The 22,481-nt window shown below is 41.0% G+C and overlaps 1 protein-coding gene across 1 annotated transcript; it reads right to left on the reverse strand.

Annotated features, from left to right (window-relative positions):
• Nucleotides 1-3,526: 3,526 nt before the first annotated feature.
• On the reverse strand, nt 3,527-22,292 carry ddt (D-dopachrome tautomerase). The gene is made up of 3 exons (XM_084324382.1): nt 22,077-22,292; nt 14,509-14,684; nt 3,527-4,626 (listed from the first exon to the last, which is right to left on the reverse strand). The coding sequence occupies exons 1-3, from the start codon at nt 22,182-22,184 to the stop codon at nt 4,554-4,556; spliced, it is 357 nt and encodes a 118-aa protein (XP_084180508.1). The 5' UTR covers nt 22,185-22,292; the 3' UTR covers nt 3,527-4,553.
• Between the last annotated feature and the right edge of the window lie 189 nt (nt 22,293-22,481).

Consider the following 22,481-nt stretch of genomic DNA (forward strand, 5'->3'; position numbering starts at 1 on the left):
ACTGAGAGAAACTGGTCTGAGGCTGGATAGCATGCCTGTATGCCTCTCATACGTTGTTATCCAACTCATGAGAACCTGCTCTCAAGCTCTTGCAGCATTATGTCGACGACTGGATAGAACAGTCTCTGTCTCAGCTGATCTCCTGAGCTGAGGTCTGAGCTTGTGCCACAAGATGACTCAACTACATACTCGTCCATCCTTTTCTGCTTCCTCCTTTGGCTGGTAGTATGTTCCTCAATCCAAAGGCCATTACATATGGCCTTTGTCCTGTCATACATGTCCACTGCCATCTCTGAGGTGCGATAACCTTTGAGTGTGTCCTGCACTGTGCTTTTAAATAGTACAGATATTGAAGATGTGCACTTTAACGCAGCAGCACCTGGAGCCATCCATACCCATGTCCAGTGTCCTATAATAAGCTTTAATCGAACCCTGGTTCATTTCCTCGGATAGTCCGGTTGGTTTGGGGTGGTGTGAAAGCTCATTCACTCTTGCAAGTGAACCCTGCTGCGGTTCATTTGAGATGTGAATGCAAAGCGGACCAAAGGCAGGAAAAGACCCAAAAATCTAATAATTTTTTTATGAGAAGACTGAAACATATGTATATAATGAAACACACAATACAGTTTTTTTTTCGATTGCCTAAGCATGATTTTGAAAACGGGGCCTGGTGTTTCAAAACACACAATTAGCACAACCACACACACAATTATCACCTCAGATCCTTTGCTAAATTAAACACTTGTCAAAACCATACACTAATTTATAAAAACTACATTTTGTTACCATAATGAAACACACGTTTCATATGACTTAATTCTGTTTGAACCAGTTACACACACTGCTGTGCTTAACCTAAAACACATTTAGCAATTCTACTTCTCAGTGATTAGAGTACTGTAAGTGAAGTATGCAGAGAATGTGCAAATATACAATAAATTCACCAAACACTACACAAGACCAATGATGTAGACTGATGAAAATATAATTTATTTATCTACATATACCCAAATCAATGATGCAGACTGATGAAAAAAATAACATTTTCTCTCCATATACCCAAATCAATGATGCAGACTGATGAAAATATAAATGTTCTCTCCATATAACCAAATCAGTCAACATTTCAACATGGAGAATCACAACAATACATGTCCCAGTTTTCATGCTACTATGTGCATAACACTGTAAGCTCAGCAAATATCAGACAAACATAAAATACTGTATCCAGTACAGGTTAAAATTACAGTAAAAAAATTTTTTTTGAAAAAATTTAAACAGAAAATACTAGACATTATCTCTTTGCCTAGCTGGATCTGGCAAGATAATTTTTTGTTGTGATTCTCCATTTTGACTGATTTGGGGAAATGGGAGAAAATGTATATTTTCATCAGTCTGCATCATTGGTTGTCTTGTGTAGTGTTTGGTGAATGTATATATTTTCACGTTCTCTGTGTACAGTACTTCACTCTCCTTCCATTTTGGTTGAAGACAGGTGAACTCACCTGCTGCATTTTTATAGTGCTTAAACCTGATTGGTGTATCTACAATTAAGCAATGGTGTGTTTGTGCATCTGATGGCTGTGTTTAACCAATTGGCTCATATGTGTGGTAATTTGACATTCTGTGTCTAATGTAATGCAAGTGTGTTTAGTGTTTTGCAAATCACTGTGTGAGGCTGACATTGTAGGGGTGCAAATCTGGGCCTATATTTTGCTCCTTGAGTGTAAGGTTTTGATAATTGTGTAATACTTTTGATTTGAGTGTTTATGCAATTGAAGAAAACTGTAAAGACTAGAGATTAACTATTTATTTCTTTTGTACATAGGCTGTGCATATGTTTGTTTATTTGCTTATGTGTATGATTCTTAACTGTGTTTTTATTTTGTTATTGGTGTATATGTGTGTATGTATGTACAGTATATGTATATATATATATTTGTACTCCTGTTGGGGCTTCTTGGACCAGATCAATGTTTTATCTGGCTAAGGTTAAATAAATAAATAAGAAACTGATGATTTGGTCCTGTTAACTTTGAATTTTCTATGGGGACTGCCCAGATCCCTCTCATGGACCTGGACCTCTCTTTGAAAACCTCGAATGATTCTAATTATTCAGTATTCATCTCTAATTACTCTAAAATTGCGTATTTCTGTGTTTTAAAAAAAAAATAAAAAAAAAGGGGGGGGGGGGGTGAATACTAATGTGGCTCGGAATTCGTGATGGGGGTCTACGTGCAGAAGGTGAAGATGGAGTCCAGGTCACATTGTATGATTTTGGAGGCCTTGTTAATGATGCGCTGATGTTTTTGAATGGAGAGTTTTTGTGCAGAACCATACCAGACTGTGATTGAGTATGCTTTGTATGATGGCGGTATAGAATGCAGTCCATAACCGGTGGGGGGAGGGGAGTGGATGGAGACGTGGACAGGGCTAATGAGCTAAACCTGTTTTACAGGTTTGACACAGCGGCCGGCTAGTCTCTGTCGTCCCTCCCCCTGACACAACTCCAGTTGCCTTATTACTGTACATTTGACTGTATATTTTTGGTTGGATAGTTGTATATTTAAGATTTTAGAATGTATAACCTGGACCGTATTTTATTATTCTTATTTTGGTCCTATCGACTACCTAAATGTTTATTATTGTTCAATGTGAGCGATCTGTAGTGCCGAATTTCCCTCTGTATTATTAAAGGATTTCTATTATATTCTAGATGTCACACTAGAGCTCCAGCATGTAATTGATCCAATCAGGTGCATCAAAGTGGGGAAATGGGAATAGGTAGGGGCAGGGGTGTAGCTCCAGATTCTGGGCCCCATGAAAGAATGTATTTGTAGGCCCCCAGTGAATGCGAGCGCGCGTAAGCACGCGAGCAGAATTTTTTTTGGCCATTTTTTTTTTGATAATAATATGGTTTTTACCTATACATTCGGATCAGCAGTTCAGCACCTGCACTGTTGGTGGGTGAGCCTAGTAAAGGATGTCGCATTGCGTTCATCTTCAATGAATGGACCAATGCAATAGTCTACCAAAGCCCCCCCTCTCTCTCTATATATCTCACACACACACACTTCAGAAACAAACATAGTATCAATGAGAGCATCAATAATACATCTGAGTGATGTCTAGTATAAAAAAAAAAAAAAAAAAAAATTGGAATCATCCTAAGCTACCCCCCCCCCCCCCCCAGCTACGCCCCTGGGTAGGGGATACATGCAAACAACGTTCATTTTGTGCACGCAAACATCTTTTAAATGATAAATTCATTAAGCAATCATTATTTTGGGGGAAAAGCAATAGTTTTATTCTGCACCTTTCTAAAAGCTCTGTATAACTACATAACATTTGATCTATAGCACCTTTAAGAATATCAAAATCCATATACAGGGCATTTAATAGCCTAACAAGACCTAGAGAAATATGTAAGTCCTTTACATTATTTTACATGTCATTACTTACCCATTTAACTTTTTCTAATGCAGCCGATATAGTATAGTAATATTTATTTTATATAGCGCCTTACATTAGGCATCTCAAAGCGCTTTACATACATGGCATTATAGCATACGGACAAACACAGTACATGGACTTTCACAATGACGACATGGTGGGAATAATACAGAGAGGGAGACAGCTTATACAAGACAAGAGAGACATTTTTTTTAATAAATAATAATACAGATGTGAAAATGTAAGTGATGCAGGGGTTGGGGGTCAGGAGTGAGGGTATGCAAGATTGAACAGGTGGGTTTTGAGGTGAGACTTCTACGGTTTCTACGGATGGGGCTTCTTTGATGTGTAATGGGATGATTCCAGAGTCGGGGAGCAGCGGAAAATGATTTGTTTTCTGTGGATTTAAGGCGGTAGTGTGGTATAATAGGCAGCAGGCAACCCTAAATCAGTTCTATCTCAGCAATGTCTTTGTTGAAAATATAGAACCACAAATCCATTCTATCTCAGCAATGTCTTTATTGAAAATATAGAACCACAAAATCTATTTAACTCAGCAATTTCTTTATTAAAATATTTGATGTAAGATCATCTGCAAGTGTAATGCTAGTGAAGTAGTCTTATTAGTTCCAAGTAGACTAAATATGCAAATTACATAAGTAGCCTTTAAGTGCCTAGTCTAGGAATTATAATATATATTAGGGCTGGGAGGTGCACCAAATATGAAGGCATACCATTATGGATCCATGAAAAGGTATGAATTATGATATCTATATATATATATATATATATATATATGTAAAAACAGACAATTTTAAATTAAACAACACCATGACAATTGTATTACAAGATAAAATACATTATATGTCATCAAATTGTAATTTGTACTGGAAAACTAAATGTAAAATACTGCTGTACCGTCAAAACGAATATGTTGGCCATATCGCATAACCCTAACAATTTACCCAAAAATATTCTTAATGCACTGGGCTAGATCTCTACATCCATCACGTCATTCACAAGTTGCTGATTTATTGGTTCTTTCTCTCGATCAGCATTGTGGAATGGACTTGATGGGAGTGTCTTGACGTCAAAGGGATTCACAGGAAGCTCATGACGGTTCCTTTCTTCCCCACCTGATGAGGCTCAAGCGCATAGAAAAGGATCACTATCCTGGGAAATACAAGTACAACACAAGTACAACCGGTCATTTTCCTAGACGTGCACTGGGAGAAAAACAGAGTTTAGGGATTTTTTTATTTTTTTTTCAACATATCAAAAATCCAGTCTGGAAACATTTTTGCAAACATTTTGGAACTTTTGCCATTTCCATCCAGCTTTTACTAATGCAATAATTCAAATTGCGCATAAAAATACCTGGAGGGAAACGTGGCTATTGACACATGAAAATGACCTCCAAAGTGTCTGGCACAAGGCTGGGCTAGATATAATATTTATAATTGTATATATATATATATATATATATATATATATATATATACACACACACATATACACATATCTACCTGCATACATATATGTATCTGTATATCATATTGTGTGTTTTCTTTTTATATTGTTTTTTTTTATATTTAAAGTTTTTTAAATAGTTAATTTTAAACAATATCAAGTCTCACAGCTCAAGTCTATTTATTATTTAAAAAGGTGCTATAGATAACATTGAGCCACTAGATGTCATACTACAGCACCAGCATGTAATTTAACCAACCAGGTGCTTTCCACGTGAGGATATGGGAAGTAGGGAGGGGATACATGCCTGGACATGTAAACAACATTCCTTTTGGACCCGCCAACATTTTTTAAATGATGAATTCATTCATCAATACATTCGCTTAGTGGATGTATTATTTACACACAAAAAAAGATTACTCTACATAAACATGTTATCTATATAGCACCTTTAACACATTGTCTGCCACGCAGTATGCCCATCCTTATGCCCAGTCTGCCAGTGCTGTAACCCTATGGAGATGTTTACCTTCTTTGCAGGGCTATAACTTTTTAAATATTATAGCTATATCGACATTACTATGGCCCATTCAACATCGGGTATCTATCGTTCCGGATGTGGGAACGTTATATTTTTTCATTCATACATTGTTGTGTTAATACTTAATACCGTCGAGAATATAAGTATGTTTTTAAGGTTTTCTGCAGTAATTCCTAAAACGCAAGTTATAGGCCCTGACGCATATGATAGATTATCGATTGGCGTTTCTTTCCTATACACGCTATATTAAAAAATTCAAATGTATATGATCGGTATACATTATGCTTCATCATGCGTGAAGGAAAGGGGGGGGGGGGGGGTCGTTTATAATTCCTTGATCGTCAGTAACGGCTTTATTTAGTATGGGTTGATATGTTGATCAGATGGATTGCCGTGAAATGAATAAACAATCGGGCTGAAAATAACGTTATATTCCTCTTACCGTTCGCCAATGAGACTGGAGGAAAAATATTCCAATTATTTGACGTTGATCTGCTAGATCCATTTCCCGTTTGTATGACGCAATAAACGTCGAAATCATATTGATTATTGCGTTTCGAAAGCGATCCCATGCACTCGAGTGTGTATCTAGACCCACGTTACAAGATATTACTGCCGGAGGAATTTCCTCGATGCACCGAGCGCCATTTCCGGTTTGGCTTGGAGTGTAACTCGCCCGACATCCACCAGGCGGCGGTATTGAGGCGTTGCAATATCAGACAGGGTCCAGCTGCAGTCCCGAAGGGAGGCTGGATGAATTATGAATGCCATGTCGAAAAAATGAAATATTGATCCCAAAAATGAGTTAACTCGTTTCTGGCGCACAACGCATTAAAGGTATTAAAGGGGCACTTCACAGAAAAAACAATGGTGATTTATTATGCACATAATCTCACAGTTATTCAGTTGTTGAGAGTTAATGAGGTTTGTCTTCCAGTGATGTCATCAGAAGATATTGAATCATTGTGCCGTGTTATTTACTGCTCAATGAGATGCAGCGGAAACTACTACTTTTTAGACTAAAAACAACATAGAATCTTGAATAAAAGCCTCGCTAGCCACCTAAACGGCTGGCAAAAAATGTGTTTCACCCAAACACAAAACCGCTTAGCTCACACAACCTTGTTATGACTAATTCACTGAAAAATAGCACCCATGATAGGTTCAGATTGAGGAAGTATAGAGAACCCCCCCCCCCCCCCCCCCCCCCAGTGGAAGAATGTGAAAATGGCACTCTGGTTACAAGTTCTGCACAAATAACAATATGTACAGTCAAAGCCATGCCTCCAAAAAGAGTTAACTGTAGAAACACATTTTTGAGTGGAGGGGGTGTAAGGATAGGTCACCCTGCTTCAGGCACGTGCACACATAGAGCCCAAGGGGTGCTCGAGCACCTGCCCTTTTTTTTTTTTTTTTTATGATAGAATCTAAATATTAGGTAAAGAGAGAGAGATGCCCCGTATTCCATTGCAGTTTGCACGGCCTCCTCAGAGTGCCTCTCCGCGGATCTATATATTTTATGCATAGCGTGGGTGGTGGTGATGATGATGATAGAAACCGCTGTGGCGCATACAGTTGAATGCTGGTATTACACTCACTGAGGGACACGAAGAAGTCAAGTCCGATGGGATTTGGGAATCTTAAATACAAATCGGGATTGGAATAAAAAATGCATTTATATTAAACAATACAGAATATACAGCACTTCTTGGGGTCTGTAGGGTAAGGCCTAAAAGAAAAAATGGTTTGGTTCCGGTTGCCGACCGACCCTGCCGATTTAGGTGCGACCCAATTTATTTTATGAGTTAAAAAAAAAAAAAAAAAAAAAAAATTACAATAGTTTCATACAAATCTTAGTCAAACCTTTAGTATTATGGATATTAAACATGCTGGCAGAGTACATGCATCCATGTTGTCGTGGACATTTTAATTAAATAAAGAAATTCCCTGTCCATAGTCGCCGTGGGAAAAAATACAATAAAAAATTAAATAAATTCCCTACCTACCCATGGCCTTAACTGACAACCAACAGGAACCAAACAATATATTTTCTTATGCCCAAGCACTTATTCCCTCCCCCCTGAACATTTATGGAGATGTATGGGCCTTTTAAGTCAGTGATAAAAGTGTCTTTCAAGGATAAGTGAGCTCCTGCACTGATTATTATAGTTAAATATTCAATATTTGATCACCAAAACCCCCCAAAAAGCATTAAAAGGGGGCCGCCCACCCAAAAAGGGCCCCCAAAAAGTGCCCTTTTCAGCATTTGAGCACCTGCCCCTCTAAAGTCCTGTGCACGTCCCTGCCCTGCTTCTTCTATGACTCCAGCCCACCATGTCATCTTTCAAGTTTCAAGTTTCAAGTTTCTTTAATAGTTGTCATACAGAAGTACAGAATACTTTTGTACAAAATGCTTCTTACTGTTGCGCTCCAGAGACTGTGCATGACAAGATAAGTATGAAATAAAAACATAGTAAAAATTAGAAGAAAAAAAAGAGGTCACAGTGTTCAGTTTAGACATATGTACAATGTTCGTAGACGTAGTTACCATACAATATACAATACTGTGCAGTGTACTAATATACAATACTATATAGTGCAAGGCATAAATGGACGAGGTGCAGTTTAGGTACAATTCACAGTAGGTGTACGAGTTGTAGTGCAAATCCTTTATCAATAAATATAAAGTGTAAGTGTCTTTCAGTGTTATGTAACATTAACCTCACATTATGAGCTAGCAAATGGCTTATTTTGAGAGAACAGCATCACTGTTCTTCTGTTGGGGGTACTAGGGCTGGGCGATTAATAGATTAATTCGAATGAATGATTTAGGACGATTTTGAAAAATTCAAATCGATAAAAAATTTAAAACTTTTTTTTAAGAGTCACCTTTTTTTTATTTGACAAAAAGTTATGTTTGGTGAAAGTTAGATTTGCACTTTATTAATCCCAATAGGGAAATTCATTCTTGTTTGATGATAAAGAGGCACCTTTTATTTGTTTTAAGTGAAGTTTGGTGAAAAAGCAAGTTATTTCACAATTAATACCAATAGGGACATTCATCTTTGTTTGATCAAGAGTAACCTTTTATATATATATAATAATATTTTTTTTTAAGTTAAGATTGGTGAAAGTTAGGTTTGCACTTCAATCCCAATAGGGAAATTCATCTTGGTTTGATATTTTTTGTGTCAAATAAAAACAAAGGTTATTTGAATGATTTCTAGTTTTCAAGAGAAAAGAATCGATTAAAATCGTAAATCAGATTTTATTTTTTAAATAATCAGAGATTTAATTTTTAGGCCATATCGCCCAGCCCTAGGGGGTACCATCCGTCACTCAAGTTGCACTATCAGGGACTGATGTGCTGCATTGTTTTTTGTGTGCAATACTCCATCGCCATCCTGTGGTGGTTAGAGGACGAGGCAGCCCCCATCTACATAATTTAATTGAGCTGTTATTAACACTTTCAGCGCCAGCCGTTTTAGTTATCCTTGTACTCAATCTCTTACACCGCTGTAAGAGATGGGGATTTTCACTGTGCGTTGCGTTGTTTGCAGGGCTATATCTATATTCTATATTATAGCTATGGAGACAATACTATGGCTCATTTCACATTAACTATCCCTCGTTCAACATGTGAAAAATAATTTTTTCATGTATACATTTGCGTGTTATACCGTGGTGAATATAGTATAGTTTCATAGTGATCCTGGCTAATTCCTGGTAACTGTTATGGAGCGATATGTGAATTTTGCTAAAAGCGTTCGCGCTGCTCGCCTGGATGCGTCTATTAGAGCCATATGAAATCCGTTTTATTATTTTCCAAATTCCATTTTATTTTTTCCCAAATTCCATTTTTTCCGTTTTAATATTTCAGAATTCTGTATTTTGCCTTTTATGCTCATTTTACCATCAGAAATAGTGTCTAATAAGTGGGAATGAATAAATGTCCACAATTGAATAAGATATAACAGTCCATTTAATGTTTTTAAGTGCTGCAACTCAGAAATACAGTTCAATTTTACACAATATTTTTCAATTAATATTGTGACAAAATAAAAATACATATTTCAAGTGTAAACAATAGATACAGCTAGCTACTACTGACATTATCACAATGACAATGTCAGTAACCTAGCTATATCTATTATATTGTGATGAAATATAGTAATGCATAATTTAGGCACCTTTAGTTTAGTTTATTTCGTTTATAAAGGACAGTGTATAATGGCAATCGTTTGCATTAAACAAATGGATGGGTGCACTAGATTTAGCTAGAAGCTAAACGTCCTAATGTTATAGCTATTTAATCACAATAGTGTCGCAAGTGTTTTTGCGGGTCCAGTCCACGGAACGTTGACAGAATTAGCAAAACACCTTATCACCGGAGGCATAAAAGTCATTAGGATACTGTTCTGCTCTGAATTGAGGGCTTATTGTGGAATTGTTTAGCTTCTTGACGATGTTAACACTGAAGCAGCCAGACGCTTGAGCACCGCGGCTGTGTTGTGTGTAACACGCTGTAGAGTCCCCGCCTCCCCGGTTGCGTGTGCACCAAACGTTCCACCCAAAAACGAAATTTCAGTCCAGATTAGGCCAAATTCTGCAATATTCCACGTTTTGCAGTTGATTCCATTTTTATTGGTTAATTCCGCGATTCCGTCCGCGATTCCGTGAACGCGGATTTCATATGGCTCTAGCGTCTATGCCTTCTACAACGCTGTTCGGTTTCCGCGTTGCCGTTTTGCGCTCTGATTAGCTGAGCGCGCGCATGCGCATGAGCCGCAACGCGGCCCTCAGCCGTGCTGCGATAAGGCTTTCGCCAGCGGGGAGAGGGGCTACCGCGAGCGGCATCGCTGCGCTCATCAACGACCCTCCGTGCTCCGGCTTTCAACAGCGGGAGAGTATTATGGGGCTTATGCCGCGAAGCAGTAACACACATAGTTGCAATGCATCTGTCAGTCGTACTTAACTATGTGTTCACTGTTGTGTTACTGCTTCGCGGCATAAGCCCCATAATACTCTCCCCGCTGTTGAAAGCCGGAGCACGGAGGGTCGTTGATGAGTGCAGCGATGCCGCTCACGGCGCCCCTCTCCCCGCTGGCGAAAGCCTTATCGCAGCACAGCTGAGGGGCGGCGATGAAGCCCGAGTCGCACGATTTTTTATTGGTTTGTCATGACAAACCAATTACATAATCCAACATATGTGTAAAGAAACAACATATTCCAGTTAACGGTATATTTTTTAAATGATTGCTTACGGTATAAATTAGGTTAACTGGAGCTTAGTATTGCTGCCTGGCGCGCGACTCAGGCTTCATCGCCGCCCCTCAGCCGTGCTGCGATAAGGCTTTCGCCAGCGGGGAGAGGGGCGCCGTGAGCGGCATCGCTGCACTCATCAACGACCCTCCGTGCTCCGGCTTTCAACAGCGGGGAGAGTATTATGGGGCTTATGCCGCGAAGCAGTAACACAACAGTGAACACATAGTTAAGTACGACTGACAGATGCATTGCAACTATGTGTGTTACTGCTTCGCGGCATAAGCCCCATAATACTCTCCCCGCTGTTGAAAGCCGGAGCACGGAGGGTCGTTGATGAGCGCAGCGATGCCGCTTGCGGCGCCCCTCTCCCCGCTGGCGAAAGCCTTATCGCAGCACGGCTGAGGGCCGCGTCGCGGCTCGTGCGCATGCGCGCGCTCGGCCAATCAGAGCGCAAAACGGCAACGCGGAAACCGAACAGCGTTGTAGAAGGCATAGACGCCGCCTGGACACGCTACTATTTCCAAATCAAAGGTATATAATAGTTATTATGTTTCATCATGAATGCATGAAAGGTGGGGCGGGGGTCGTTTTTTGATGCTTTGATCGTCAGCAACGGCATACGTTTTGGAGTACGTTACATATGATCGTTGCGATCGATGTGAAATCATTGTTGGATCAAAGTAGGATTGATGTCACATAGTCCTTACCTTTATTAACTTTACTAGGAGGTATCCCAAAAAGAATATTCCAATAGTCTGATCACAATTTACAGTATTGATGTCAATCGGGTCCCTGACATGAAGTGTGCAGCTGCAACAGATAGCACTTTAGTGATAATTTTCTGTAATCCAAAAAGAATTAAAAATAAATATTTTTTTTTTCAGGGAAAGATCTACAGGGAAAGTCTCAAAGATCGACCAGTCGATCGCAATCGACGGGTTGGTGACCACTGGTTTAGAGGGTCTGTCAGTGTTTAGAGGGTCTATCACAGTGTTTGTCGGGTCTATCACCCCCTCCCCCCCTCTATGGCGAGCTGCTAGGGCTGGACCTCTGGACTTGAACTGTGCTGCACTGTTTCCATGTCCCCTACCACTGCACTTTACTGTCTTATTGTTGTCTCACTGTTCTGTCCTGTTTTGCACTTACTTATTTATTTATCATCATTATTATTATGTTGTTCCTATTTGTGGAAAAATCAATCATGCAATGTAATGTCAAATCACGTTCCATTTTGTACACTTTCAGTGCCAACGACGAGATTTCTCGTTAGTTCATGCCAACCGTTGAGTGCCAGCCGACGAGAGATCTAGTTTTTAATCTTTTTTTTATTTTATCGATTTCCATACATTTTTCATCAATCTAGCCTCACGTTACCAGTGGGGATCTGTCTAAACTCGAACAGGGAAAATACCGCCCCCTATAGTCTCTCCGGATGGTACTGCACCCCTTTGGATTGGATTGAATGAAACGCATGGAGAAAAAAAAGTCCTGCTTCCACATTTTACTTGTCAGACAAGTAACCGGAGACGATCGAAGTCATTGCCCACCACCACCAGAACAGCGGAGAATGTGTGTTTCCAGTACCCAGCGTTGGATCAATAAACGCGATCGATATTTGGAATGGCGATCAGGAATTGGAATAATCTTTTTGGATAACATCTGATCTGAGGTAAGGAATCTATTTTACCAGTCTTGGGATAATCAGAGGTATTTTCACATATATATCAGCGTGTGCCATATGTGTGTCTGTGTGTGTGCCAGGGTTCGAAATTAACGGGGGCTTGGGGCAAAATGCCCTCGAAAATTGACCAAATGCCCTCGAACATCAGTTAAGGGGGGCAAAAAAAGCCCCGGACAGTTTACTAATTATATATATAATTATATATATGCTCTACAGTGCGAGCATTTCCCTCGTATTGCCCCTAATAATATGTGTGTGTGCAAACCGGAAAAATCATTTACTTGCAGTGTGCGAGACAGACGAGTGATTGTGAAGATTACAAAACAGCTCCGCTGTTAATAGTTCAGATTGAAACTGGACTGAAATTCAGTTTTTGGGTGGAATGTTTGTTCCAAGGAGGAGGGAGGCGGGGCCCGCTGCGTGTTACAGGCACTTGAGAGGTGCTGCGATTCCTGCGAACACAGAGAGAGCGCTCTGCTCTCATCAAGCATTACACTGCTATCTTAACGTTAGCAAGCTAAGCATCTGCATAGCGCGACCTGTGTTCTGTGTAACGTTAAGTAACTTGTGTTCGGCGGGGAAAGACCATTCCATTTGTAACACAACTCCAAAAGAATAACATCCAAATCCGATCCCGATGCGCATTTCCTTCATTCCACAGCGCTGAGCGCGCAACGTATTTCATTGATCGATCTGGCCAGAGCCTATACTCACAAACGTTGCGTGTGTGGGGTTTTTCATCAATTTGAAACAAGCTTCTTGACTGTTGGAATTAGGGATGTTAAAAATAAAATATCTAATAATATTATTCAATATTAGACATTCGTTGATCCAGAGGCAACCGGTTATTATATCAAGACAACAACACAACTTGCCCTCACTCAGGGACAATAATATTTAATCTATTTAGATAGAGTATGTATGTATTATTTACAGATAATTGAAGGTACCTCAAAACATGAAACCAAGCCATGATGTCACACATCGTGTGCGTGTGTGTGTTACTTGAACAATTGTCACTGTGCTCCTAAATTTCTGTGTGCTCCTAAATTTGTATTTAGATTTTATTTATTAACATTTTATTTAGGAGCACATGTGCTCCTTGGGAAAAAGGTTAGCGTAGAGCCCTATATATGGAGACATTAACATTACGTTATCAAACATAGGGACGAAGACTGTAAAAAAAGTGTCAACAATGTTTTATAATCTTTATGTTAATTTTCATTATAAAAATGTTGTGCCCCCGAAATACAAAAAAAAGCCCCCGAAAAGCAATTAAGGGGGGCAAAAAAAGCCCTTGAAAAAAAATGTTAATTTCTAACCCTAGTGTGTGCGATCAGGAAATAAGATAATCGGTTTTTCAGCCTGCTTCTATAGCGTGCATAAGTACACATATACTATCGATAATCTAGCGTTTATTTGAAAACTATTCATAAATAGGCCAAAAAATGACGTGTTTTGTGTATTCCAGTGTATTCCAGTAAAGGGCGTTTATCACAGAATCTTAATTTTTTTCGGAAACTTTAAAAGAAAAATAGCGTTTTTCAAAATGGTATAAAACGGAAATAAACTGATTAAAAAACAATCCGTTTCGACAATGTTGACTGCAAACAAGTCATTGATAAGCGACGGCCATATTAGACACATAGCCATAATTTAAGATATAGTTTATGTGTTCGCAAATATGAGTGATCTGTCATTGAAGTGGGTGGTGGCACGCAACGGGGTTCCGGGGCACCGCATGGCTGGCACTGAAAGTGTTAAGGTAGGGGTAGTAAGTCTGAATGAGGTCCCAGGATGTAGACAAGCAGCCATATATATGAAAATGTGATTTTGGCGGAAATGGTGGAAATCCGCCAAAAAGACAAAAAAAATATGCTAATTTTCAATCGAAAAAACGGGGTAGGTAAATAACCCACTTTTTGGCTTTTGATTATGGTTTATTATATCATAATACAACTTGAAACCATAGGGCCACATCTCATTTCTCTATTTTCCATTTCTTGCCCCCGGACCCCCCTAGAGGGTCGGAGGTTCACCCCCCATAGTCTCTGAAAATCCTGTGGGAAACACTGGGTCTAACCTACGAAAAACGAACCTGTCTTCAGTAAGACCAAGTTCTCCGGTGAGAAACTGGAAAATCTTGGCGCTGTGCTCTTTGTTCTTCTCTGCGGTGTCTGTGACGCCAATGGCCGACACAGACAGCACCACGCAGGGGGAGCAAGATCCGCCAATGAGCATTGGCAGTCCAGGTTTCACCATCAAGTTCATCCTCTGGAAAACAACATAACATGCAACAATCACGTGCAGTCTTGTATGTATTTTCAAACATGTTTACCGGTATTTAGGCAAGTTTTACATTGAGACCTCACATGCGCGGTCACATCATTATGACATCAAGCCCCAGTGCATTTTTCACCCCCACCTATGGCAAAAAGTAATGGTCTTTTCTTTTCCCGTTTACTGTCCTTGATGCTGCATGTGGGGTTAATCGGGAATATTGCATTTCACCAAAGGATTTTATGTTTTGTTAACGTTAAAACATTTTAAAAGCCAAATTGCTAACCCTAAATGACCGGATGTTGCAGAGAATGCACAGACACTGGCCGCTCAGCCCAACAAAACGTAGACTTTAACTACTGGTATTGAACACTGCTCATACTGTGGCACACTTTGCACAAGAACTCGCATATCATTCATTAATTAATTAATTAATTCACATCTTCAATCATATTTGTATATGCACATTTATATTTATTGACAATTGTTAATTTATTCCAGGGTAGACTAAGACTTAGTATGGAATATTGTATATCTGTACTTATGACAAAAGTATGTACTTATGTAAATGAGAGCTTGACCTCAAAGATCTTTCGAGATTAAATAAATATTTAATGAATTTTAATATCTTCTATTGTTGCATATACCAAGCTGCAGGGGACGCATTTGTAAAGGACTGTAGTTGGATCCATCTTTGGATCCACTACCTGTTTAACATGGCAGGTTAGACGTAGGGCTGGGCGATATGACGATATTATATAAATATCGGGTACAGTTCATTAACGATACACTTTTTAAACGTATCGTGGATATCGTGATGTTTTGCCCAAGAGGCTTGTGTCGCGTCAATCTGGTCCACACGTTGAAACTTTTGAACAGCGCCGCCGCCGCCCCACACACACACTACTGCATCAAAAGTTACTACTTATGATAACAAAGGCATTCGTTTTGTGGCATTGACGTTATATAGTTACACTTTCAATAACATCAGCGTATTTACATAGCAACGACCGAGGTCGACCTAGATATAGCAAGCATTAGCCGTTCATATCTCAGCCCGTGCTGACTCCGTTGTGCCCATTCTGCGGTCTGTTAATAACGTTTTCAATCAGACAGATGTATGGAAAGGCTTTTATTATAACATCCGTTGCAGTAAAATCATTATGCCTCCAGTCGTTTAGTCATTCTGCAGAGCTAAAAGCTAAACGTCGGCCGCGGCGAGCTACCGCTGCCATTGTTGTTTTCATTGAGCTCTCCAATAGCGGAAGTAAAAAATTAATACGCGCTTGCCGATTGGTGCTAAGAACAGCAGGGCGGGTGCAAGCGATGTGACGTAATTGGCAGACGCGACTGTCAATCAAAATGATTCTGTTTGCCGACTGAATGAATATAAACGTTATTAACAGATTGCAGCATAGGTACAATACAGTACAGCTCAATACAACAACAATCAACAGTGGACTGGAGGATGCAGACCAGAGAAAGACTTTCGTCTTGTTTACATCAGGGTCCCCCATTTTCAATTCATCATATTTCATATCTAAATCATATAATATCTCATTGCTAAATATATGCAATATATAATCTAATAATCCAATAATCTAAATCTAATATATAATATAAAAATGCTAAATGCATGGGTATTTTATTTTGTCTTTAATGTTAGCTTGCAAACTCAAATACTGTCTGGGTAAGCCTCATAATGAATTGTTTGGGGGAAAAAATAAAAACATCGTGATGCGTATCGTGTATCGCCGAAAGGTCAGAAAATATCGTGATATCATATTTAGGCCATATCGCCCAGCCCTAGTTAGACGTCACTGCTGCGGCCAGTACTTCATACCAGTACTAGTCATCGGGCTCCACAACCACAATAGTTTGGAGAATTGACGGCTGGATAACTTGACAACTGTTAGGACTGTCAGACTCTTATACTAAACACTGCACTGACTCTGCCATGTATAGTATACAATCATAATTATTATCATTACTATTATTATTGACCAAATTCTACCATTCCTCTATGATTAGTACCCTATGTTGTTCTCTACCCTATTATTATTACATCGTTTCTGCCTGTACCTCCCCTCCCCCTGCTGCTATGACACCTAAATCTCCCCAATGGGATTCATAAAAGAACACTTGACTTACATTTACAATTTTTTATTTACATATTTTATCCAAAGCGACTAGACTGGTAGCACCACTGTCACACCCATAGCAAAACGGTTGCACATCGTTTTCAGATTGAACGTGCTAAAATAGTTTCGTTTTGGCTAGTGGGTTTAACTTTTTTTAACTGCTAAAAATTCAAAACACCTCTCCTTATCAGAAAGAGAAATGTATATTAAAAGGCTTTGTTCATGGGTTCACAGCTGCATGAACCACAGTCCACAGACGAAGCTAGGAGCAAATAATATTGTTTTTGTTTTTAATAGCTGCAGATTAAAGTGGAGATGAAGCAGTGAGCAATGTGATCCTAGTTTGTTTGTTGTGTACCTTGTGTAAGACAGGGTTCTATAATCAAATGTGAAATCTATCTTATTTGTCTGAAAAATATAATATAATATCCCTGTTTTCAACATGGGCGCCGCCATTTTGTTGCTGACGTCATGGCTGACGTCATGCCGGGGGTTGGGTGTATGAATGAATGAATGAATGAAAACTTTATTAACAGATTGCAGAATGGGTACAGTGCAGTACAGCTCAATACATACAATTGTTAAGGGGATGCAGACCAGAGAAAGACTTTCGTCTTGTTTACACCAGGGTCCCCCATTTCCAATTCATCGTAACATATATGACATACATGACATACAGATAGACAGTACTGCTACATCTATACATTTATGACATACCAGATTTGCAATTACAGTACTGTATTTGTGATACAAAAAGAGTCCAGAAAGAAAAGAGTATATACATTAGGTGTAGAAACTGTACATTGGATTGGGTAGGTGGGGGTGGGACTGTACATTGGAGGTGGTTGGGGGGGGGGGGGGGGGGGGGTAGGAGTGGGGGGGGGGGGGGGGGGGTTGGGTAGGAGTGGGGGGGGGGGGGGGGTTGGGTAGGAGGGGTGGGTGGGGACTGTACATTGGAGGTGGTTGGGTGGGTGGGGGGGGGGGGGGGTAGGAGGGGTGGGTGGGGGACACTGTACAACTGTACAAACAACACTGTACATTGGATTATTGACAAGACCATACTTGGTAATTTACTGTACATTGGAGGGGGTTGTGTTCGGACATTTACAGGGGCCAGTTTCGAGTTGCAGTCTCCCTTAGGTGTTTTTTGAGAGTGTTTTTGAAAGTGGGTAGTGATTCACATTCCTTTACAGCTTTGGGTAGGGCGTTCCACATTGATGTGGCATAATTGCGAAACGTGTTTAGTCCCTTGTTTGAGCCGAATCTGGGTTTAACATGATTTGTGGAGCTCCCTCTGGTGTTGTGATCGTGGTATTCACTGACCTTTGGGAAGTATTTAGTCATGTACATGGGTACCTTGGTCGTGTAGTGTATCTTGTAGACCAGGCCCATTGCAAGTTGCTGTACTCTGTCGTCTACTCTAAGCCATCCTAGGTTGTCAAAGTGGGCAGGGGTGAGGTGGGTTCTAGGAGTAAGGTCAAGCAGTAGTCTGACCAGTTTGTTTTGAGATGTTTGTAATTTTGTTTTTAGCGCCTTTGAGGTGCTTTGGTACCATGAGGTGCAAGCATAGTCGTAGTACCCTTGAATGAGTGCTCCTGCTAGAGTCTTCAGGGTATTCTTGTTTACCAGTGAGGAGATCCGGTACAAGAAACGAGTTCGTTGGTTGACTTTTTTTATTACATTGGATGCCATTTTGTCACAGGAAAGATTTGCCTCTAGGATGGAACCCAGGTAGGTAATATCTTCTTTCCTTGTGACAATATTGTCACCCACTGTAACTGAGAAGCCGTCGGTCTTGCTGAGTTTGTTATTTGAACCGAAGAGAATGGACTCTGTTTTGCCCATGTGTAATGATAGTTTGTTATCAGCGAGCCATATGCAGATTTTGCTTAGTTCTGAGCTGAGGGTTTTTTCAACCTGTAATTTGTTCTTGTCAGAGACCAGCAGGGCTGAGTCGTCCGCAAACAGGAACAAGTTGCAGTCACAAGCTGACGACATGTCATTTGCATAAATTAGGAACAGTATACACTCTGGTTAGCTGCCTATATTGAATGGGTCAGTCAGCAAATAAAATGTTGCCTACAAAACAACGGGACCGCGGTGGTTCTGTTTGTATTGCTCCTGGCTGTTCAAACTAATTTTACCATGTGAGAGAGAGGAAAGTTGGTTAATTTCCACAAACTACCAGTGAAAAAAACAGTGTTGTCGACATGTTGGCTCGGGCTGGCTGCACTCAGGCGGCGCGACCAGCCTGTTGGACAGGGAAGGAGGATCTGCAGCGAACACTTCATTGCCTCGGATTATGTTGTTGGGGTGGGATGTTTGTCCAGAAGACCACTAATCAGCTGAAGCCGGACGCGGTTCCCTCGGTCTTCGACAGACAGACCGGCGTTAGCTCTCGGGGCCCGGCGTTAGCTCTCGCTAGCTAGCGTTAGCAACCGGAGCGTCGCGGAGCATTCAGCCTGCTGGCTACACAGCTTGTGTAGCCAGCAGGCTGAATGCTCCGCGACGCTGGTTGAAGTGGGTCTAGGTAGCCAGCAGGCTGAATGCTCCGCGACGCTGGTTGAAGTGGGTCTAGGTAGCCAGCAGGCTGAATGCTCCGCGACGCTGGTTGAAGTGGGTCTAGGTAGCCAGCAGGCTGAATGCTCCGCGACGCTCCGGTTGCTAACGCTAGCTAGCGAGAGCTAACGCCGGGCCCCGGCTGGTGCCAACTAGCTAGCGATCGCTCCCGAGAGCTAACGCCGGTCTGTCTGTCGAAGACAGAGGGAACCGCGTCCGGCTTCAGCTGATTAGTGGTCTTCTGGACAAACATCCCACCCCAACAACATAATCCGAGGCAATGAAGTGTTCGCTGCAGATCCTCCTTCCCTGTCCAACAGGCTGGTCGCGCCGCCTGAGTGCAGCCAGCCCGAGCCAACATGTCGACAACACTGTTTTTTTCACTGGTAGTTTGTGGAAATTAACCAACTTTCCTCTCTCTCACATGGTAAAATTAGTTTGAACAGCCAGGAGCAATACAAACAGAACCACCGCGGTCCCGTTGTTTTGTAGGCAACATTTTATTTGCTGACTGACCCATTCAATATAGGCAGCTAACCAGAGTGTATACACCCAACCCCCGGTATGACGTCAGCAACAAAATGGCCGCGCCCATAATGCTAAATGCTTCAGAAATGTACACAACAAATCGTTTTTTCTTAGAAACTGCTTATTTTTATAACGTGACTTCTTCTGTGGCTTATCTAAATACTAATGTGATGCTATGAATATGTATTTATCGCACTGCTTCATTTCCACTTTAATCTCTTAACTCTGTACCACGACACCCCCATACCGTATAAACTCTGAACCCCATTGCCTACTCTAGGCTCTGTTATCCATACTGTACGAACTCTGTTGCCTATTCTCAATTAATACCTACCTACTACTTTCACTGTCTACTACGTAGTACCTACCTCAACATAGTCTACCCATACAACTCTCTGTATACTATATCTGTATATCCTGGGCCTGGTTTACCTACTCTAGTACTAGTGTTGTGAAGGATCAGATTAAACCGAATATATATATTTATTTATGGATATATATTTAATAGTATTTGTATATCGTTTGATATCCCTTGTATATTCCTTGTACATATACACTGAATATCCCTTTATTCTACTACAGCCCATAATAGTTCATTCTCTTATTGGACAAAAGGACCAGACGCCAGGGACAAGCCCCTGGCGTTCAAGTTCAAAGGTACCGACGAGACATGCCTTTACTAGCCTCAGCTCCGCGCAGGAATACGGCTACCGAAAGCAGAGCGGCACTACTTGTCCACTGTGCATATAAATATGGCGCAAGAAATGTAGAATTCCTCTTAGTCCTTTACCCTTCCACCCAACTAAGTAACAAGACGTGAAGCCTCACCCCACGATACCGCGTGCGGTGTAGTACGGCCTGTTTGGCCTTAGAATAGCAGTGAGACCTCGTGCGAATTAATAGCTGAATTGCCAGAGTTTGGCACCGTATTTCTATTAAGTAATAATAGTCTATTATGTATGGTGCATCGTTCGGTTAGAGTTCTAAAGTGAGCAGCACCCCCATCGTTTCCTCGCGTTATCTAGAGTCTTAACCAGGCTGGGCAGACCACGCGTGGTGCTTTCATCCGAGGAGTTCTGGGCGAGGACGAGTGGACCTACACATTGGATTACCTACCCCGACGACTGCTGAGCCCTATACGGCATGGAATATCTATTTGCTTTGGTGCTTTGATTTGTGGAGCGGATAATCGCCAACACCGGTGAGTGTTGGATTTACCCCGAGAGGAGCCAAGGTGAGACGGCGCTCAGACCAGACTGAGGTCGCCTCGCTTCTTCTTCGTTGTGGACCGACAGCGACAGCTACAGCTATCGTCTACAAGAGAGCCCAAGTGTATTCATCTGTGGATCAAGGTTCCACGGGCACTGTTTTCTGTACCTGAATTCTCCCTGGAAATCGTTGACCAGACGGGATACAGCCGACGGCTCTCCTACCCCCCCTACTGGCTTACAACCGGCGGGACCCCTTCAGTATATTATCCAGCTATAATCATTAAGTGACCATCGCTATAATCCCCTAAGAGCCAGGTTGTATACTTGCTTCCTGTGTAACCAGAGATTGGACATTCAGTGTTGATTTGCATACGAGTACTCATTTGCCTTACAAGAGCATTCAATTCAAATCATAAATGTAATAAGTAATTATTATATGTACCTTTTGCTATATATTAAATATTTGACTATTACCTTTGTGTGGACCTGATTTCATATGTGGGAAAGTGTTCATCATACTTAGATATCGTGTACTGTATGGCCAGTAATTAAAGTACATAAAGCGGTAGTGGTTTAATGATACCATACTTATCAATACAGTCAGGGAATTGTACCCCTCAGTTACAACTAGAGTAGTTATACCACAGGCCTGTATGATTTATTACCATGGTGTATACCTGTATCATGTATCACTGTACATAATACTGTACATACATCAGATGTAGTACGTACTCGTTTATATATACTCCAGTTTAATCACTATATATTGGTATTGCACTTTGCTGTTACTTACATCTAATCTAATCTAATCGTATAGCTGCAGCAAAATCTGCAGACTCAGGAGCAACCAGAAAACACGTCACCGGTGAAAGCCCTCCCTACTCCCCTCCTCACACAGCACGCTGTAAAGTTAGCAAGTCTTCTTGCTACAAACTAAAGCAACTCACATCCTCCGGTTTTCCCAGCACAGCAGCTGTTGTGGCGCATAGCTTCTTCAGAAAATCCTCGGTGAACTTGCCAGCTGGCAAACTGGTCTCTAAATCAATGAAAGGCATACTTGCTCACTAACCTTTACTTTAAACCCAAAGACTCGACCAGCTCTTCACGCGGTATTTTTAAACCTAGCCGCATTTTGCGGAGACGCTCTCTGATTGGCCGACGCCTGTTTCTACACCGGTTAAACTCAGATCCGTTGACGGCACTGGTTAAGTTTAGGCACTCTTTCGAAGTTGGTTAAGGTTAGAGTTTGTCTTAGAGCATGGCGATAGAACACCAGCCCTGATGCCAAACTCTAACCTTAACCAACTTCGAAAGAGTCGCCTAAGCTTAACCAGTGATAAACTAGGCGTTAG

This window comes from Notolepis coatsorum, assembly GCF_963971535.1.
Source record: "Notolepis coatsorum genome assembly, chromosome: 11".
NCBI classification, from domain to species: Eukaryota; Metazoa; Chordata; class Actinopteri; order Aulopiformes; family Paralepididae; genus Notolepis; species Notolepis coatsorum.

Bases quoted from the DNA above. Each gene is read 5' to 3' on its own strand.
- ddt (XM_084324382.1), bottom strand. From the start codon at position 22,184: ATGCCTTTCATTGATTTAGAGACCAGTTTGCCAGCTGGCAAGTTCACC. The intron at 14,685-22,076 runs GTGAGTTGCTTT...GTTGTTTTCCAG, and splicing joins TGCTGGGAAAACCGGAGGAT to AGGATGAACTTGATGGTGAA. The intron at 4,627-14,508 runs GTTCGTTTTTCG...TGTATTTCCCAG, and splicing joins CTTGGTCTTACTGAAGACAG to GATAGTGATCCTTTTCTATG.